This window comes from Zalophus californianus, chromosome 5 (genome assembly GCF_009762305.2).
Source record: "Zalophus californianus isolate mZalCal1 chromosome 5, mZalCal1.pri.v2, whole genome shotgun sequence".
In the NCBI taxonomy this organism is placed as follows: Eukaryota; Metazoa; Chordata; class Mammalia; order Carnivora; family Otariidae; genus Zalophus; species Zalophus californianus.
In genome coordinates this window covers 25,424,552-25,444,459 of record NC_045599.1, presented here as the reverse complement: position 1 = coordinate 25,444,459, position 19,908 = coordinate 25,424,552, and the positions used below count along the sequence as shown (strand labels likewise).

Sequence of the window (19,908 nt, the reverse complement as noted above, 5' to 3'; positions counted from 1 at the left end):
TACTGGACCAGAGTGGTAAGAGTAAAGGTAGAGAGGTCAGATTTTGCATATATTTTGAGAGCAGAACTAACAGGATGGACTGTTATTCGTTGATGGATTGAATGGTAGAGTATGAAATTGTCAAGACTGACTCCACGGTTTTGGCATGAGCAACTAGGAGGATGGTTTTGCCATTTATTAAAATGGGAGAGACTGAGGAAAAACATTGCGGGCAAAGATCAAGAATTTGGTTTGGGGCATGTAGACTGAGGGGTAAGGCATATGTGAGAGAGACAGTATCTAAATTGAAGGAGGTGGTCATAGTCTGGATCATGAATGGCCTTAAGGCCTGGGATTTTTATTTTCTCTTGAATGTGATGGGAGTCTCTGAAAGATTTTCAGTAAGACGGTAAAATATAACAAAGCTTTTAAACATTTTAATTTCCAAAGTTTGAAGGAACTTGCAAAAAATTCATACAAGATTAAAAACAAAGTCAGGAGACACCATAAAGGAAATGAAAAGACAATCCATAGAATGGGATAAAATATTTGCAGATTATATATCTGACAAGGGACTTGTATCCGGAATATATGAAGAATTCTTGGGGCACCTGGGTGGCTCAGCTGGTTAAGCATCTGCCTTCGGCTCGGGTCATGATCTCAGGGTCTTGGGACCGAGCCCCACGGTGGGCTCCCTGATCATCGGGGAGCCTGCTTCTCCCTCTCCCTGTTCATGCTTTCTCTCTCACTATCTCTGTCTCTCTCTCTCTCAATAAATAAAATCTTTTAAAAAAATTTTTTAAAAAGATTCTTACAACTCACAATAAAAGGAAAAAATAACCCAATTTGAAAATGAACAAAGGATCCAAACAGGCATTTCTCCATAGAAGATATATAAATGGCCAATAAGCACATGAAAAGATGCTCAGTATCATTATCCATTAGGGAAATGCAAGTCAACTTGAATGGGAATCACTTCATACCCACTAGGATGGCTATAATTAAAAATACTGATAATAACTTTTGTGTTGGATAAGGAAAAATTGGGACTTTCATACATTGCTGGTGGGAATTTAAAATGGTGAAGGTGCTTTGGAAAATAGTTTGGCAGTACCTCAAAACGTTACGTTTGATCCAGCAATCCTCTCCCAGGTATGCATACCTGAGAAAAATGGAAACACATGTCCACACAAGAACTTGTGCATGAATATTCACAGAAACTTTATTCATAATAGCCAAAAAAGTAGAAACAGTCCAAATGTCTATCTGCTAATGAATGGACAAATAAAATATGGTATAGCCATATGGAATATTATTCAATAATAAAAAATGAAATTCTGATATATACTACAACATTGATGAACCCTGGACATATTCTAAGTGAAAGAAGCCAGTCATATAAGACCACATATTTTATGGTTGCATTTGTATGAGGTATCCAGAATAGACAAATCTGTATATACAGAAAGCAGATTAGTGATGGCTTAAGTCTAGGGGTTTTGGGAAGAAATAGGGACTGCTTCATGGGTACAGGGTTTCTTTTTGAGGTGATGAAAATGTTCTAAAATTAATTGTGATGACAGTTGCACAACACTCTGAATATATTAAAAGCCATTGAATATACACTTTAAATGGGTAAATTGTGTGCTATGTGAATTACATCAATAAAACTATAAAAAAAAGTTAAGACTAAGGAAACCAAGGAAATGTAATTTTTAATAGAAGATAGAGGTAAGAAAGATAATAGACCAAAAATAAATAAGCAATAAGAGTTAAGAATCAGATGATATTATTGAACCACATTTTGCCTCTCAGCTTTTTGAGATAGAAGGAAAAGATCTATAGCTATTTGATAGATTTTGTGTCTGTCAAATAATCATGTACAACTCTTACTGTCTTATAAGTTGATTCTTTTAATCAGAATTAAATAGTAAATGGTACAATGTTATTTTCCTTGGTGGGGATTTATGGTTTAGGTATTCTGTGCTGATGAGTTTGTGGGGGTGAGGATTGTTACACTTTTGAGTGTAGATCTCTGTAGAACTTTTACATTACCCAACCAAAATTCTTGCCTGTTATCCCACCTCTTCACAGACATATGCATGATAATATTTCTGTCTTAAAATAATCACTTTTGCAACAAAGAAAACGATGGATTAGAAAGAGTGATTAGATTGAAGGAATGTCTTTTGTAGCATTTCAAGTGAGGCGTAATTAGGACCTGAACTTTATCAGCCAGGACAGGAAAAAGGGAAAACTTCAGAACAATTCAGAAGGGGTAATCAATAATTTTTTAAAAATTTAATTAATTTTATTATGTTAGTCACCATACAATACCTCATTAGTTTTTGATGTAGTGATCCATAATTCATTGTTTTCGTGTAACACTCGGTGCTCCATGCAGTACGTGTCCTCCTTAATACCCATCACCGGGCTAACCCATCGCCTCGCCCCCCCTCCCCTCTAAAACCCTCAGTTTGTTTCTCGGAGTCCATAGTCTCTCATGGTTCGTTTCCCCCTCCGATTTCCCCCGCTTCATTTTTCCCTTCCTTCTCCTAATGTCCTCCGTGCTATTCTTTATGTTCCACAAATAGTGAAACCATATGATACTTGACTTTCTCTGCTTGCCTTATCTCCTCCAGACCCATCCATGTTGATGTAAAAGTTGGGTATTCATCCTTTCTGATGGCTGAATAATATTCCATTGTATATATGGACCATATCTTCTTTATCCATTCATCTGTTGAAGGGCATCTCAGCTCTTTCCACAGTTTGGCTATTGCGGACATTGCTGCTATGAACATTGGGGTGCATATGGCCCTTCTTTTCACTACATCTGTGTCTCTGGGGCAAATACCCAGTAGTGCAATTGCTGGGTCATAGGGTAGCTCTATTAACTTTTTGAGGAACCTCCACACTGTTTCCAAAGTGGCTATACCAACTTGCATTCCCACCAACAGTGTAAGAGGGTTCCCCTTTCTCCACAACCTCTCCAACATTTGTTGTTTCTTGTCTTGTCAATTTATTCTGTTCTAACTGGTGTAAGGTGGTTTCTCACTGTGGTTTTGATTTGAATTTCCCTGATGGCTAATGATGATGAACATTTTTTCATGTGTCTGTTAGCCATTTGTATGTCTTCTTTGGAGAAGTGTCTGTTCATGTCTTCTGCCCATTCTTTGACTTGATTATTTATTTTTTGGGTGTTGAGTTTGAGAGGTTCTTTATAGATCTTGGAAATCAGCACTTTGTCTGTAGTGTCATTTGCAAATATCTTCTGTCATTCTGTGGATTGCCTCTTTGTTTTCTTGACTATTTCCCTTGCTGTGCAGAAGCTTTTTATCTTGATGAAGTACCAGAAGTTCATTTTTGCTTTTGTTTCACTAGCCTTTGGAGATGTATCTTGAAAGAAGTTGCTGTGGCCGATGTCAAAGAGGTTACTGCCTATGTTCTCCTCTAGGATTTTGATGGATTCTGGTCTCACATTGAGGTCTTTCATCCATTTTGAGTTTATCTTTGTGTATGGTGTTAGAGAACGGTCGAGTTTCATTCTTCTGTATATAGTTGTCCAATTTTCCCAGCACCATTTATTGAAGAGACTGTCTTTTTTCCATGGCATATTTTTTCCTCCTTTGTCGAAGATTATTTGACCATAGAGCTGAGGGTCCATATCTGGGCTCTCTATTCTGTTCCATTGGTCTATATGTTGGTTTTTGTGCCAGTACCATGCTGTCTTGGTGATCACTGCTTTGTAATATAGCTTGAAATCAGGCAACGTGATGCCCCCAGCTTTGTTTTTCTTTTTCAACATTTCCTTGGCGATTTGGGGTCTTTTCTGATTCCATACAAATTTTAGGATTGTTTGTTCCAGCACTTTGAAAAATGTCATTGGAATTTTGATCGGGAGGGTGTTGAAGGTATAGATTGCTTTGGGTAGCATAGACATTTTAACAATGTTTATTCTTCCGATCCATGAGCATGGAAAGTTTTTCCATCTTTTTGTGTCTTCTTCAATTTCTTTCATGAGTGTTCCGTAGTTCCTAGAGTCTAGATCCTTTACCTCTTTGATTAGGTTTATTCTGAGATATCTTATGGTTTTTGGTGCTATTGTAAATGGAATCGTTTCTCTAATTTCTCGTTCCACAATTGCATTGTTATTGTATAAGAAAGCAACTGATTTCTGTGCATTGATTTTGTATCCTGCCACATTACTGAATTGCTGTATGAGTTCTAGTAATTTGGAGGTGGAGTCTTTTGGGTTTTCCCCATAAAGTATCATGTCATCTGCGAAGAGAGAGAGTTTGACTTCTTCTTTGCCAGTTTGAATACATTTATTTCTTTTTGTTGTCTGATTGCTGTTGCTAGGACTTCTAGTACTATGTTGAACAATAGTGGTGAGAGTGGGCATCCTTGTTATGTTCCTGATCTTAAGGGAAAGGCTCTCAGCTTTTCCCCATTGAGGATGATATTTGCTGTGGGTTTTTCATAGATGGATTTTATGAACTTGAGGAATGTTCCCTCTATCCCTATAGTCTGAAGAGTTTTAATCAGGAAAGGATGCTGTATTTTGTCAAATGCTTTTTCTCCATCAATTGAGAGGACCATATGGTTCTCTCTCCTCTTATTAATGTGTTCTATCACATTGATTGATTTGCGAATGTTGAACCACCCTTGCATCCTTGGGATAAATCTCACTTGATCGTGGTGGATGATCTTTTTAATGTATTGTTGGATCCTATTTAGCTAGGATTTTATTGAGAATTTTGGAATCCATATTCATCAGGGATATTGGTCTGAAGTTCTCCTTTTTAATGGGGTCTTATGGTTTGGGGATTGAGGTAATGCTGGCCTCATACAATGAGTCTGGAAGCTTTCCTACTGTTTCTATTTTTTGAAACAGCTTCAGGAGAATAGGTATTGTTTCTTCTTTGAATGTTTGGTAGAATTCCCCAGGGAATCCATCAAGCCCTGGACTCTTGTTTTTTGGGAGGTTTTTGATCACTGCTTCAATCTCGTTACTGGTTATTGGCCTATTCGGGTTGTCAGTATCTTCCTGTGTCAGTCCTGGGAGTTCATAGGTTCCCAGGAAGGCATCCATTTCTTCCGGATTGCTCAATTTATTGGCATATTGTTGTTGATAATAATTTCTAATAATTGTTTCTATTTCCTTGGTGTTAGTCGTGATCTCTCCCCTTTCATTCATAATTTTATAAATTTGGGTCCTTTCTCTTTTCTTTTGGATAAGTCTGACCAGTGGTTTATCGATCTTATAATTCTTTCAAAGAACCAACTTCTAGTTTTGTTGATTGGCTCTGCTGTGTTTCTTGTTTCTAATTCATTGATCTCTGCTCTAATCTTAATTATTTCTCTTCTAATGTGTGGCTTGGGCATCATTTGTTGCTTTTTCTCTAGTTCTTTAAGGTGTAAAGTTAGTTGGTGAATTTGGGATTTTTCTATTTTTTTGAGTGAGGCTTGGATGTCTATGTATTTCACCCTTAGGACTGCCTTTGCAGTATCCCATAGGTTTTGGACTGATGTGTTTTCATTCTCATTGGTTTCCATTAATTGTTTAAGTTCTTCTTTGATTTCTTGGTTGACCCAAACATTCTTGAGCAGAGTCTTTAGCTTCCAAGTGTTTGAATTTCTTCCAAATTTTTCTTATGATTGAGTTCCAGTTTTAAAGCAGTATGGTCTGAGAATATGCAGGGAATAATCTCAATCTTTTGATATCAGTTGAGAACTGACTTGTGACCCAGTATGTGGTTTATTCTGGAGAAAGTTCTGTGTGTGCTCAAGAAGAATGAATATTCTGTTGCTTTAGGGTGGAATGTTCTGTATATACCTATGAGGTCCATCTGGTCCAGTATGTCATTCAAGCTCTTGTTTCTTTGTTGATTTTCTGCTTAGATGATCTGTCCATTGCTGAGAGTGTAGTATTGAGGTCTGCTACAATTAACGTATTGTTATCAATATAATTCTTTATTTTGGTTAACTGTTGGCTTATGTAGATGGCTGCTCCCATGTTGGGGGCATAGATATTTACAATTGTTAGATCTTCTTGTTGGATAGACCCTTTAAGAATGATACAGTGTCCTTCTGTGTCTCTAACTGTAGTCTTTAGCTTAAAATCTAATTTGTCTGATATAAGAATTGCTACCCCAGCTATCTTTTGAGGTCCATTGGCATGGAAGATGGATCTCCATCCCTTCACTTTCAGTCTGGATGTATCTTTAGGTTCAAAATTAGTCTCTTGTAGACAACATATGGATCGGTCCTGTCTTTTTATCCAATCTGCCACCCTGTGCCATTTTATGGGAACATTTAGGCCATTCACGTTGAAAGTGATTATTGAAAGATATTAATTTATTGTCATCCTGTTGCCTTTGAAGACCTTGTTTCTATAGATTGTCTCTGTAAATTTCTGTTCTATATCACTCTTGGTGTCTTTCTGCTTTTATAGAATCCCCCTTAATATTTCTTGCAGGGCTGGCTTAGTGGTCACAAATTCTTTCAGTTTCTGCCGGTCTTGGAAGCTCTGCATCTCTCCATCCATTCTAAATGACAGCCTTGGTGGATAAAGTATTCTTGGCTGCATGGTCTTCTCATTTAGTACCCTGAATATATCTTGCCAGCTCTTTCTGGCTTGCTAGGTCTCTGTGGATAGTATGACGTTATTCTGATGTTCCTCCCTCTGTATGTAAGGAATCTCTTCCCCCAACTGCCCTTAAGATGGTTTCCTTGGTTATAAGATTTGAGAATTTTACTATTACATGCCAGGGCGTTGGCCTGTTTTCCTTGATCTTGGGAGGGGTCTTCTCTGCCTCTAGGATACGAATGTTTGTTTCATTCCCTGGATTAGGGAAGTTCTCAGCTATGATTTGCTCAAATATATCTTCTAGTTCTCTCTCTCTCTCCACTTCCTCAGGGATCCCAATAATTCTGACATGGAACGTTTCATGGTGTCACTTGTTTCTCTGATTCTATTTTCGTGGATTTTGAGTTGTTTTTCCTTGGCCTCCTCTTTTTCCGTTTTGTCTATTAATTGGTCTTCTAGATCACTAACTCGTTCTTCTGCCTCACTTACCCTAGCTGTTAGATTATCTAGATTAGATTGGATCTCATTGATAGCATTTTTAAGTTCTGCCAGTTCAGCTTTCATTTCTGCCCTTAGAGACTCTACGTTGCCATTAATCAATTTCTCCATTCTAGCTCTTGTCTTCACAATTGCTACCCTGAATTCTGTCTCCGACATCTTGGTTATATCTCTATCCATTTGTAAATCTGTGGCGGAAGTCACAGCCTCAGAGTCTTTCCTATTTTGGGGGTTCCTCCTCCTAGTCATTCTGTTGAGGGGTGGTTGAGGGTATGTACAGAGTCCAAATTATTGACCACAACCCAAGCAAGATGCACCTGTTTTATAGGGACCTTAGGGTTGCCGACCTCTTGTTCTCCCAGCCTGTCTCCCAGAAGGGGCCTGCCGCACTCTTACTCAGGCAACCCTGTTTGGGCAGAGTTGCCTTGCCCCCTGTGGTGGGGGATGGGCTCAGTGAAAAACGGTTTTTTGGGGCTTTTGTTCTTTGACATCTTTCCCTGGTGGCTTTCTGCATCTCTTCCGAGAGTCAGAGCACAAGAGATCTTTTCTAACCCTCTACCTCAGAGCAGAGAGTTCTCAGTCTGTTCTTCAGTGAGCTCTCCAGGCCACACTATCTCTGTTTCTGTCTATGCTGCTATAAACTGCAGGGTCCTGGGTTGTGCGCCCCTCAGCAGCGCTCCCAGTCCTTGCTTCCGTGTCGGGGCACGTGTCTGTCCTTTGTGCTTCTAAAAACTGCCAGCCCCCAGTTTGCATGCGTGGCCTCACCGCTACGAGTCTGTGAGTCTGTGCCGGGATCCCTAGCATGGGAGGCTATCGCTCACTGGTGGTGTAGGATCCCCATGGCTCGGCTCCCTCCCCCTTCTGTTTATGTTCAGATATATGCCCCATAGAATCACAGCTCCCCGTTTCATACCTCGAAACCAGCCACCTGAGATATTCTGTTTGTAGAGATCCAGATCTATCTTCTTACATCTCAGGCTGATTTCGTGGATGTTCAGAGTGGTCTGGTAGCTATCCAGCTCAATTCCAGGGACCAGTTGGAATAGGGTCCCCTAATCCTCTGCCATCTTTTCCTCCTTTTTGATAATCAATAATTTTTAATATTTAGTTGGTTAAGGGAGGAAGGTGGAGTCCAACTTGGCTTCCAGCCCTCTGACTTAGGAAACTGGATAAATCATGACTAATTCTTTGGATGAAGGAACACAAATAGAAAAGCAAGAGTGAGTTGGTGTGACAGATAATTTTAGTTTGGAAAACACTGAAATACCTACAACACTTTGAAGTTGATATATCGGGCAAGTAGTTGTATATTCCAGCCTAGTTAGCAAGGGAAAGATTCCGGGCTGAAGGAATAGTTATCACCCTAGGAAACTGTGTAGAGTGTGAAAAGAATAGCATTAGTGTGAAAGCTTCCTTAGAAATATCCTTGTATCTAAGTGGTAAAAAATTTCTGAAGAAAAGGGAATCTTTTATAGGCTTACCTCCTTTTATTTGTACTTCATTTTATTGTGCTTCACAGATTTTGCATGTTTTACAAATTTAAGGTGAGCAACAGTGAAAATTCTGAAGATAAATTATTAATGTCACCAGAGAGAAATGATGATTCATGATTTTAAATCCCTTCCACAATTTGCAATGCAATATATTCTTAGGAAGGAAGGAGAGATGTTTGGATAGTAATTATACTACTTCTGAACACCTGTTAACTATTAGATATTTTGGTATTCTCTTTAATTAAGTAGACATTCACAAAGTTAAAATCCTATAACTTTGACATAGTACCTAATAAAGAAAGGACGTTTTGTTTATACTGCTGAAAGATATGTGTATACCCAGTTCAATGAGTGTTGCCTATATATTACATGGAGCAAATGTAATACAGTGCCTGATTATGTGTATCTGATCTTATTTTCTGTCCCCCTTAAATGCTGCCCTATCTTTAAAAAATAAAATGTACTACTTGGATATGCAGAGAATATATAGCTAGTTTTCTTTCTTTGTTTCTTTGTTTCTTTCTTATTTTTAAAGTATGTGTGTATTTCTAAAGATTTATTTATTTAAGAGAAAGAGAGCTCAAGCAAGGGGAAGAGTAGAGGGAAAGGAGACAAGCAGACTCCCCCCTGATGTGGGGCTCAATCCCAGCACTCCAAGATCATGACCTGAGCCAAAATCAAGAGTAGGACGCTTAATGGACTGAGCCACCCAGGAGCCCTTAAAATTTTTATTTAAATTTCAGTTAGTGAGCAAGGAGTGTAATATTAGTTTCACATGTAATGTATTTATTTTTAAAATTAACTGACTTCAAATTCTCATAGGCTGTCCTCTCCCTTCTCTCCTATTTAGCTGGGAAATGATGAGTTAAACTTAATGCTATCCATTTACTTCCAGTTAAAAGTCTCTTTTGGGTGAATGCTGAATCTTACAGATTTTTCTCCTCATTCCATATTCCTGAGAATGACATATAGGTATATTATCATACCTCTTGATTTGCCTGGGACAGTCCTAGTATTTGTCTATTGTTCTGACATAAATTTTAGTAGAACTCCCTTTTACTCTTGGAAAGGTGCCAGTTTGGATAAATGGCCGTTCTAAATATAGGTGTATAGGCATAGGAACAAGCCAGAGCTGGGGGAGGGGTAAAGTTGGGGCTTTGAGGTTGTCTGGGATCCACAAGGTGTCTCTGGACTTACATTAATTTATGCTGCAGGTTTTAAGACTGGTTCAATACCTGGGCTGGACTCTGCTGATAAAGTCTTTGGTGAAATTACAGCTTTATTTAGGGCCTGAGATCCTCCATTGCTGATTTTTTTTCTCACCTTAGGTTTTGTTGCTACCCGAAACTCCTTTGAAGTCCTCCATCAAGATTTTGACTTGATTGCCTTTCTGCAACCTTTGCGGTAGAGTCACCAGCCACAGCAGCCCTATGTCAAGTATTTTGGTTCTAATTTGAACCATTTGGTGGTTCAAATGGTTCAAATTAGAGCACCTCAAATTAGGTGCTCTAATTTGAGCACCTTCTGCATTGCCCTTGGTATCTGGAACATTGAGAACTCATTCACAATCTACAGGAATTAAGGGACGCTCAAGGAGGGCTAACTGAGGTCTCCTCTCTGACTGAATAGTCCAAACTCTTATTTTGATGTTGAGTTTCCACCCTCTGTGGATGTGTCCACCTAGAGTGAGTATGGCACATGCCCCCTCTGCTTTTGGCTTTCTCTTCACCTCTTCTAATGTCATCTTCATACCTAAGTACTCCCACCTCCAGATTTAGGGCTTGATGGAGAGAAGTCATTTCCCACTGTCGAACTGCTTATTTCCCAAGGCTCTGTCCCCTTTTAATTAGCAGTAATCCTCTAGGCTAGAAAGCATGGAGCAGGAATTTATCTTTGGTCACATCCTGAATTTTTTCTACATTCTGTAGCTAATAGTAAAACTCTGTGGTTTTCATCTATGTATGTTAAGAGGAACTTGAGTAACATAGCACGATATTAAATTGTGGCTTTCAGGTAGTCTTAAAGTTTGAACAGTGACCTCAATAGATGAAAACAAAATAAAATGACAGTTACCCCCATTCCCATCAGTGTAGATTTATCTATGTACAATTTGTAAAAGGTGGAGTCAAAACCCAATTCTTCATGCGTTTGCCCATCAGCAATCTCCAAGCTGTTTAAGAAAAAGCTAAGAGTGCACTGAAGGGATGAAATGACCAAAAATATATATTTCTTTGATAAGAGTTATTGGTGTTATATGCAAGGAGAGGGTAGGCTTATTCCTTCACCTCAACACAGGAGAAGAAGCTCTAAGAGAACCATTTGAAAAGTTTGACATATGTCCCCTGAACTTGGTTTCTGACTCACACCTGAAAAGTCTAAATGCAAGAGGGCTGTTAGCAGTCTGTTAAATGCCTTGGAATGGCAGAATAAAGAGGAACCTAGATGTACTTTCAGAGTTTGGCACAACAAAGATTTGTGCATAATGCCTATAGGTTAGATATACATCCCACAGAAGAGAGTCAGTTATGGATCCTCTTGGAAAGGTTCATGCCCAGTATGACTTCCTGCAAAGGAAAAGGTAAACTCTACTGAAAGCAAGGCTGAAAGTTCTATCATCAAATGCAAAAGCTGAGGAGATCATAAATAGCAGCAAGTGAGAGAGCCCCAAGTGTAGGGAAATCTTGTCATTGAACCCTTCAAAATACTTCAGGTTTGAAAGAGTCAGCATTTGGTTATCTGTCAGACCCAGAGGGTATCAATGGCATGTTATAATAGTGTCAGTCAAAATCAAGAAAGACGTTTTATGTCCCTTTCTACAACTCCTTTCCCCTACTCCAATGCCAGAGGAACCCAAAGAGTAGCTCCCAAACAGGGGAGGAAAAAGAACAAGAAATATAGGAGAAACCAACCATGGTTGATTTCCTCACTGCAGGTTTTGAGACTAATTCTGTCCTACGTTGGGAAAAGGATGAAATATAAATCAGATAATAAGAGTTTGGTGTTGTGATATTACACTGGGCTTTTTATTACCCCAAAATAACTGTTTTGTACAAGAGAATACCACAAAAACAATGGAATACACCTGCAAGTTCATTCAGGGGCAAGAAAGTACTATTTTTGACAGGATTAATTTAAAGAGGAAATAGGATAGAATAAAATTGGTTTTTTTTCCTTCATCAATATTTTCTTTTTTTTTAAATTAACATAATGTATTATTGGTTTTCAGGGGTACAGGTCTGTGATTCACCAGTCTTATATAATACCCAGTGCTCATTACAACACATACCCTCCTAATGTCCATCACCCAGTTAACCCATCCCTCCACTCCTCTCCCCTCCAGCAACCTTCAGTTTGTTTCCTATGATTAAGAGTCTCTTATGGTTTGTCTCCCTCCCTCTCTGGTTTCATCTTGTTTCATTTTTTCCTCTCTTCCCCTATGATCCTCTGCCTTGTTTCTTAAATTCCACATATCAGTGAGATCATATGATAATTGTCTTTCTCTGATTGACTTATTTTGCTTAGCATAATACCCTGTAGTTCCATCCACGTTGTTGCAAATGGCAAGATTTCATTTTTTGATGGCTGCATAATACTCCATTGTGTGTGTGTGTGTATCTCACAACTTCTTTATCCATTCATCTGTTGATGGACATCTGGGCTCTTTCCATAGTTTGGCTATTGTGGACTTTGCTGCTATAAATATTGGGGTGCAGGTGCCCCTTTGGATCACTACATTTGCATCTTTGGCGTAAATACCCAGCAGTGCAATTGCTGGATCATAGGGTAGCTCTATTCTCAACTTTTTGAGGAACCTCCATACTGTTTTCCAGAGTGGCTGCACCAGCTTGTATTCCCACCAACACTGTAGGAGGGTTCCCCTTTCTCCACATCCTTGCCAACATCTGTCATTTCCTGACCTGTTAATTTTAGCCATTCTGATTGGTGTGAAGTGGTATCTCATTGTGGTTTTGATTTGGATTTCCCTGATGCCGACTGATGTGGAGCATTTTTCATGTGTCTTTTGGCCATTTGGATGTCTTCTTTGCAGAAATGTCTGTTCATGTCCTCTGCCCATTTCTTGATTGGATTATTTGTTCTTTGGGTGTTGAGTTTGATAATTTCTTTATAGATTTTGGATACTAGCCCTTTATCTGTTATGTCATTTGCAAATATCTTCTCCCATTCTGTTAGTTGTCTTTTGGTTTTGTCAACTGTTTCCTTTGCTGTGCAAAAGCTTTTTATCTTGATGAAGCCCCAGTAGTTCATTTTTGCCTTTGCTTCCCTTGCCTAAAATTGTTTTGTCCTTACTGAATTCAATTGTTCAATAAGCCAGCAATAGGAATTTAGAAAATCATCTTCTCACATTTGGTTTTCAACTCCATTGTCTTACTAGGGATTCAGAAATCCCGTTTTGGTGGTCAGAGGCTGAACCTTGATCCTTTGGTATTCCTCTTGTAATCCTCTCATACACATTTCAGTAGAATTGGGGGTGGTGTCATTTGTAAAAGAGAAAAGGATAGGGGAGCCTGGGTGGCTCAGTTGGTTAAGCAGTTAAGGTCAGGTCATGATCCCAGTGTCCTGGGACTGAGCCATGCATTGGGCTCCCTGCTCAGCAGGGAGTCTGCTTCTCCCTCTCCCTCTTCCTCTGCCCCCACTTGTGCTCGTGTGCTCTCTCTCTCAAATAAATAAGTAAATAAATAAAATCTTTAAAAGAGAGAGAGAAAAGGATATTAATTTTGAAAATTAATATTTGTGCTCGTGTGCTTTCTCTCTCAAATAAATAAGTAAATAAATAAAATCTTTAAAAGAGAGAGAGAAAAGGATATTAATTTTGAAAAAGTATTATCTCTCATGTTACTTGAGATCATTACCACAAGAACCCTAGGAAACAAGATTGCCATTCTTTTTGTATAAATGAGGGAACCAAGAATCAAGACAAGTTAAGTAAATTTCCAAGGCCACTCAAGTGTGAGTAGAAGAATTGGGCTTTAACCCTAGGTCTGTCTCATTCTGAACACTATACCTTGTCCTCTATTTGTATTGTCTCACACTGAAAAATGTATAAATACATTGCCTTTTATTATTAAACTATTTGTTCATATAGATACAGGAACATTTTTTAACCAGTTATATTTTTTCTACAGGATATTTGATACAAATATAAATGTTATTATTGTAAGTATTATTTGAAGATTCTCAAAAGTTACTGAAAGATTAAGAGAATAATTTAATTATTAATTAATTTGTTCTTATTATAGAGTGATGATGTTAGCAGACCAAAATATTTCTCTAAAACCAAAGAGTACTTCACATTCAGAATCAGGTAATAAATAGTGAAACTAATCATTTTCATAATTCTGTATTTCTTTATTTTTGTGACAGTGTAGCATATTTTGAGAAAAATGGTAGCCCAGGAAACTGAGTGCTTTTTAGCTTGGTTGTATTTTAAAAAATGAAGATATGTGAAATTAGAATGTCTGTCTTAACTATCCCTATAACACCCTTCAGTAATTCATTTCATAAATATTTACTGAGTATGTACTCTGTATTAGGCATTATTATATATACCAGTGAAGAGTGATATAAAGTCTTTGCCTCCTAAGTTTCAGTCATGAGAAAGGAAGATAATCAATAAACAAATATATTGGAATTATATGTGATGATTGAAAATAAAAATAACATAGTACCCTTGCATTATAGACACTCTATAATTTAATTTATTATTAGGATAAACTTAGTGAAACATTTCCAATCTTATTAATCCATGCTGTATCTCAGATTGCTATTTTTATTTCCTGAATCAAGCTTTATAGCATCTGTTTTTGGTTAAACTTGAAGAATTGCTGGTTTTGCTCTTAATAGGTATGTTTATATAAGCAAAAAAAGTTTTTTTTTTTACATAATCTTCACTTTAAGAAATTCTCTTAATGAGTATTTTCTATATGCCAGGATTTATGTTAGGAATTCTCGGTATAAAAATGATTAAAATAGTTGCTGTTCTTTTTTTTTTTTTTTTAGGTTTTATTTATTTAGTTGACAGAGAGGGAGAGAGAGCACAAGCAGGCAGAGCAGCAGGCAGAAGGAGAGGGAGAGGCAGGCTCTCTGCAGAGAGCCTGATATGGGCTCAATCCCAGGACCCTGGGATCATGACCTAAGCCGAAGGCAGATGCCTAACCAAATGAGCCACCCAGGTGCCCAAATAGTTGCTGTGCTGAGGGAAATTAATCAAGTGATAAAAACTAAACTTGTAAAAGCACACATCTTTTAAAGGAATAGCTAGCATCTACTACCCTGTAGGGTGAACATTAGAAGGGGGATTTGTTTTATAGATCTAAGAGTTAGGGCATTTGTGAACAAGAGAAGAGAGATTATGAAAGGGAAAGTGGTAAGGGTACCAAAAACAATCATGATTTTACTTAGGCCTTGCCCAATAAAAAATTTTGCTTTGGCTGTAGAAAATGTTTTTTTATAAGGCCTTATAGTAAGAGAGAATAGTGATTCTGGAATTATGTATGCTTTCGTATTCTTACTTTTATGTGGTTGATTGATTGAAATTTAAAATTAAGTCACATCTTGCTCAAGTGGTATTTTTTACTTCCTTAATTCAACAAATCTATCTTTGTTCCAATTGTAGGTCAGGTTCTTTACTAAATGTTAGAAAATAGTCTAATCATAGAGACAAACAAATAAACAAGAAATTACTTCTCAGGTAATTCCAGGTCCTTTGCAATCTTATCTACCACTGTTAGTGGTTAAATGTGGGAGTTCTTCAAGGCTAGTTCCTAGATTTTAATCTTTTTAAAATTTTCCCCCTGATATGTATAGGTGTCCTATAAAAAACAAGGTTTCCAAGTTTTCTCTCATTAAAGACTCTCCTCTGAGGCTAAGACCCTTATATGCAGCTACCTTCTAAACATCTCCCCTTGGATGTTTCAGAGACACCTCATATTATCATTCATTAATTCCATTCATTCAATAAATATTTATTAATCACCTACAGTGTGACACAAAGTATTTTAGCTGCTGAGGAACATGACAGAGTCCTTGCCCTAAAAGAGCTATGTTATAGTAGAGGAAGAAAGATAACAAACTGTTAAATAAGTAAATATAGAACAATGTCAGGAATAAGAGTATTGAAGGAAAATAAAGCTGGTAAAAACAGAGTGTGACTAGGGATGCTATTTTAGACAAGGTAATAGGACAGGCCTCTCTGAGGAGATTACATTTGTATAGAGCTTGAATGAAGTGAGAGAGTGGGTCATATGAAAATCTGTGACAGAGCATGCTGGGCAAAGGGAACAACAAGAGAAAAGTTTAGGAGATGGGAATGAGCTCTGCATGTTTGAAGAATAGAAGAGAGGTTAGAATGACTGGAGCAAAATGAGTAAAAAAAAAAAAAAAGAATGACTTCAATTGTGTTCAGGGGTAATCAAATGATATAATGTAGAGTCTCCTATGCCATCATAAGAGGTAGGGGTTTTATTCTAAATGTGCCAAGAAACACATCTTAGATCAAAGGGATGACATGACTAGATATGTATTTTGAATTATCACTCTGGCTACTAAGATGGACTAAGATGGCAAGTGAAAGCAAATAGACCCTGTTAAACTATTGTGGTGGTCAGATAGTGGTATATGAGATTAAAGTGGGAGCAGCGGTCTGATTTGAAATATATTTTAAAGCATATGTGCCAGGATTTTCTGATGAGGCTGGATGTTGCATAAGAGAGAAAAATAGAATACCTTTAGCCTTTGCAGTGAGGCTGGGAATATAGAAGTATATAGGCAGAGATCATAAAAACCAGGATTTTGTATGCTGAGTTAAGAAGCTTGAGTTTTAACTTGAATACGGTGTAAAGCTTTGGAAGAGTTTTAAGCAGATGATATTAAACTTGTGTTTTAGATATATTATGTGGGCAGTGGACTGCAGAGGGAGCTGAGTTGAAAAGCTATTGAAATAATTCAAAGGGAAATCTCATGTTGACTTAAAGCAAGGTACTAGTGTTAAGAATAAAGAAAAGCCAAATTTGCAATACTCATAGTAGTAACATTGCCACATAGCAGACTAGATATTTGTTGCCTTGGATTGAGCCTGGAGAGTGAAAAAAAGAGAAGAGTCAGGACTGAAGAGGAGTCATAAAAGGGGCCAGAGGGAAAATGTTCATGTTTGTTGTACTGATGTCCAGTAAGGTAGGACAGGAAGGGTTTCTGTTCATAAAGGTAGGACCTGAAACTAGATTGCTGTGGGTTTGGGAGTAAACAAGAGGAGAGGAAGTCATGTTAGTATATGTGGACAGCTCTTTGAAGAAACATGCCCATGGAGAAAAGGAAAAAAAAAGATATAGCAGGAAGGAGTATGGGGTACAGATAAAGTTTTTGGTAAGATGAAAGAGTCCTGACTATATTTTAAATGCTAATAGAAAATTTGCAGTAAAAAGAGAGAGCCTGAAAATACAGGAGAGTGGAAATGGAAGGATAATTAATGAAGAATTTTAATCACATGCAACCTTCTGTACTAAATGAAAAGTAAATATTTTACGTAGAGCTTATTTACTCATGTGAAACCTAGAGGTCTTAAAATAAAACTCTATCTGCAGTAAGTCAGGTTATTCAACATATGTTAAGCTTTTCTTTTAAAACTATTTCAAAGACAACCCTTAAAATCAGGGTGGTTTTTTTTTTTTTCAAATTTGAATTCTACTTTCTGTACTTACAGTTAATGAGATGTTAAATAATTAAAATATTGAAGCATCTTTTTCTTTACAGATAATGCAGCTTGTGAAGTTTTACTTGCTGAGAAAACTTACCCTTCAGCCCCTGGAAAAACAAAGAAAAAAGCAAGTGTTGAAGCAGAAAAACTATATAAATCATAAATTTCATTAATATAGAACATATTCTTAACCAACAGTTTTATAGGAATTACTTTTCAGCTATTGAAGTCAATAATTTCAAACAGTTTTTAAACTTAGTAATTAATTACATTACTGTTACATGAATATATACTCTATATAAGTTTAATGAAAGAGAATTAAAGTTTACAGTTTTTCCAAATTCCTTTTGGATAATTGGATGTCTATTAATTTAAGGTAAACATTAATTTAAGGTAAAAATAAGACATTTGCTGTGTAGCCAGAGCAGTGATTTCTGCTGAGGAGTATTTGTGAATTAGTACGTTAGGCCCAGAATCTAGAGGTCTTTGGGGAGAAATTTGAGGTTTATTTTGTATGTAACAGGAGCCACTCTTTGAGTGACTATTCAATGCTAAGCATTATTCTAAGCACTTTTTACAAATTGTATCTTTTCCTTATAGGATTCCTACCAGGTGAGTTTTTTGTTTGTTTGTTTTGCTTTGTTTTCACCTATTTTATAGCTAAGAAAAATGAGGTTTAGATATTAATTAGTGTGTTTGGGGAGTTTGTGGCAGGTCTTTCTGGAGCTTACATCTGTATTCTTTCCACTACACTTTACTGTCATTGTATACATTGGGTAAAAAAACAAAATTGAGAAAGGGCAAGAGTCTCAGTAGGAAGATTCCTTAGTATGAAGTTACAGATATTGTAGGTGCAAGATTGTGGTGGCCTTGACAAGGATATTTTGTAGGAGAGATGAGAAATATGCATGGATTCAAGATAATTTTGCCTGTAGAATTCTTGAATTGGAGATAGAAGATGAAGGAGTGAGGTATCAAAAAAGACTTCTAGGTTTTTGTCTTAAGCAGTTTTGGTGACTAAAGGTGCTATTTAGTATGATAGGAGAGGCAGGAGGTCTGAGTGTACATGAAAATGAAAAAGTTGTAAGGACCATTGGCTATAAATCGGCAGTTTAGGAAAGCATAAGTGTACAGTGTTCTAGATATTTTTAAGTTAATAGAAATAGATGAAAGCACCTGAGAAAGAATGTATTTCTACAGAGTGAGGAAGAGAAAAGGGTCCAGGATCATTCCTTGGAATACTCTACAGTCAGGTAGAAAAGAGTGGACAGAGAAAAGGAGGAAAATGAACAGAATATGGTATCATAGAAGCCAAGAGACAAGAATATTTACTCCTAAAAGGGGAAGTGGTTAACAATCTTGAATTTTGCTTGGAATCCCAGTGTTACAAAGAACTTTGCAAAATTGGAGGACTTCCAGTTTCTGGTCTAGCATGTAAGGAACTTAGAAGTCAACACTCTGGCCTAACAAGTAAAAACCTGAACAAAGGGGCGCCTGGGTGGTACAGTCAGTTGAGTGTCTGACTTTTTGTTTTTGCTTGGGTGGTGATCTTGGGATCATGGGATTGGGCCCTGAGTTGGGCTCTGGGCTCTGTGCAGAGTCTGCCTGAGACTCTCTCTCCCTCTCCTCCCACCCCCTGTGCTCTCTCTCTCTCTAAAACAAATGAATAAATCTTTAAAAAAAAAAACCTGAACAAAGTTAAAAATCAACAAGTCTTTTTAGATATGTCAGATAAATAATGTCATAGGCCAAAGTGCTGCACTAATATTTGGAAAGACAGACAGGTGGATACAGAAAATCATGACTTATCAGAGCAAAAACACTTGAACAGAAATCTCCCAGAGAACCAGTGCTGGGATGGAAAAATCAGTGCTGGTGTGATTGATGAATTGCTAGAGCTCAGTGAGGACAACGCTGAGAGTTAAAAACTCAAGAGGGACACAGTCATCAGGGTGCCTCGACACTTTTTTGAGTTTTATCTTTAGGAAGGACCTCTATCAGATCCTCACAGTCAATATCTGAGAAAAATCCCTTCATGCTTTTGGTAATGGGAAGAGGAAAAGAACCATTTTGAAATATACTGGGGTATTCTGTTCTTAACAAAACCTTCCCTCAGAAGAATGTATGTTACCAGAGCCTAACTTGGGGTTTTAGTAGAGCCTGACCTACCTTGGGGAAGGGAAATACCCAACTTCAGCCAGCTCTGCTTTTTCAAATGAGGAAAGGAAAATACTGCAATTCCAGCTCTCTCTGGCCTTCCACATGGAGGAATGGAAATATCCAGATACAGCTCTCTCTACCTGTCCTGTCCCACCTAAGGAGGTGTGGGGATTAAGAAATAACTGGTGAATTTTACCCTCCAGGGGTAAAGGCTCAACAAAAAAGACCTAATCATAGCACTGTGACTTAAACCTTGCCACTACATTACTAAAGGCCTATCCACCACAGTTCTCATTACTCAGTATATCCTGTCTACCTTTTAGCAAAAAATTACAGGGCTTATAAAAGGCAAAACAACAACAACAACAACAACAACAACAACAAAACACATTTTGAAGAGACTGAATAAACATCAGGACCAGAGTCAGATATGGCAGTAGTATTAGAATGTTCAGACCAGAATTTTAAATAACTAT

At 37.6% G+C, this 19,908-nt stretch overlaps 1 protein-coding gene across 2 annotated transcripts in view; it reads left to right on the top strand.

Moving 5' to 3' along the window:
- The window catches only part of MEIKIN (meiotic kinetochore factor), an 83,325-nt gene that overhangs the window by 26,312 nt on the left and 37,105 nt on the right, over window positions 1–19,908 (top strand). For both annotated transcript variants that reach the window (XM_027604365.1, XM_027604364.1), the window contains 2 exons: window positions 13,821–13,885; window positions 17,329–17,399. In XM_027604365.1, coding sequence (XP_027460166.1) covers window positions 13,821–13,885; window positions 17,329–17,399 — 136 coding nt within the window. The remainder of the gene's footprint in view (window positions 1–13,820; window positions 13,886–17,328; window positions 17,400–19,908) is intronic.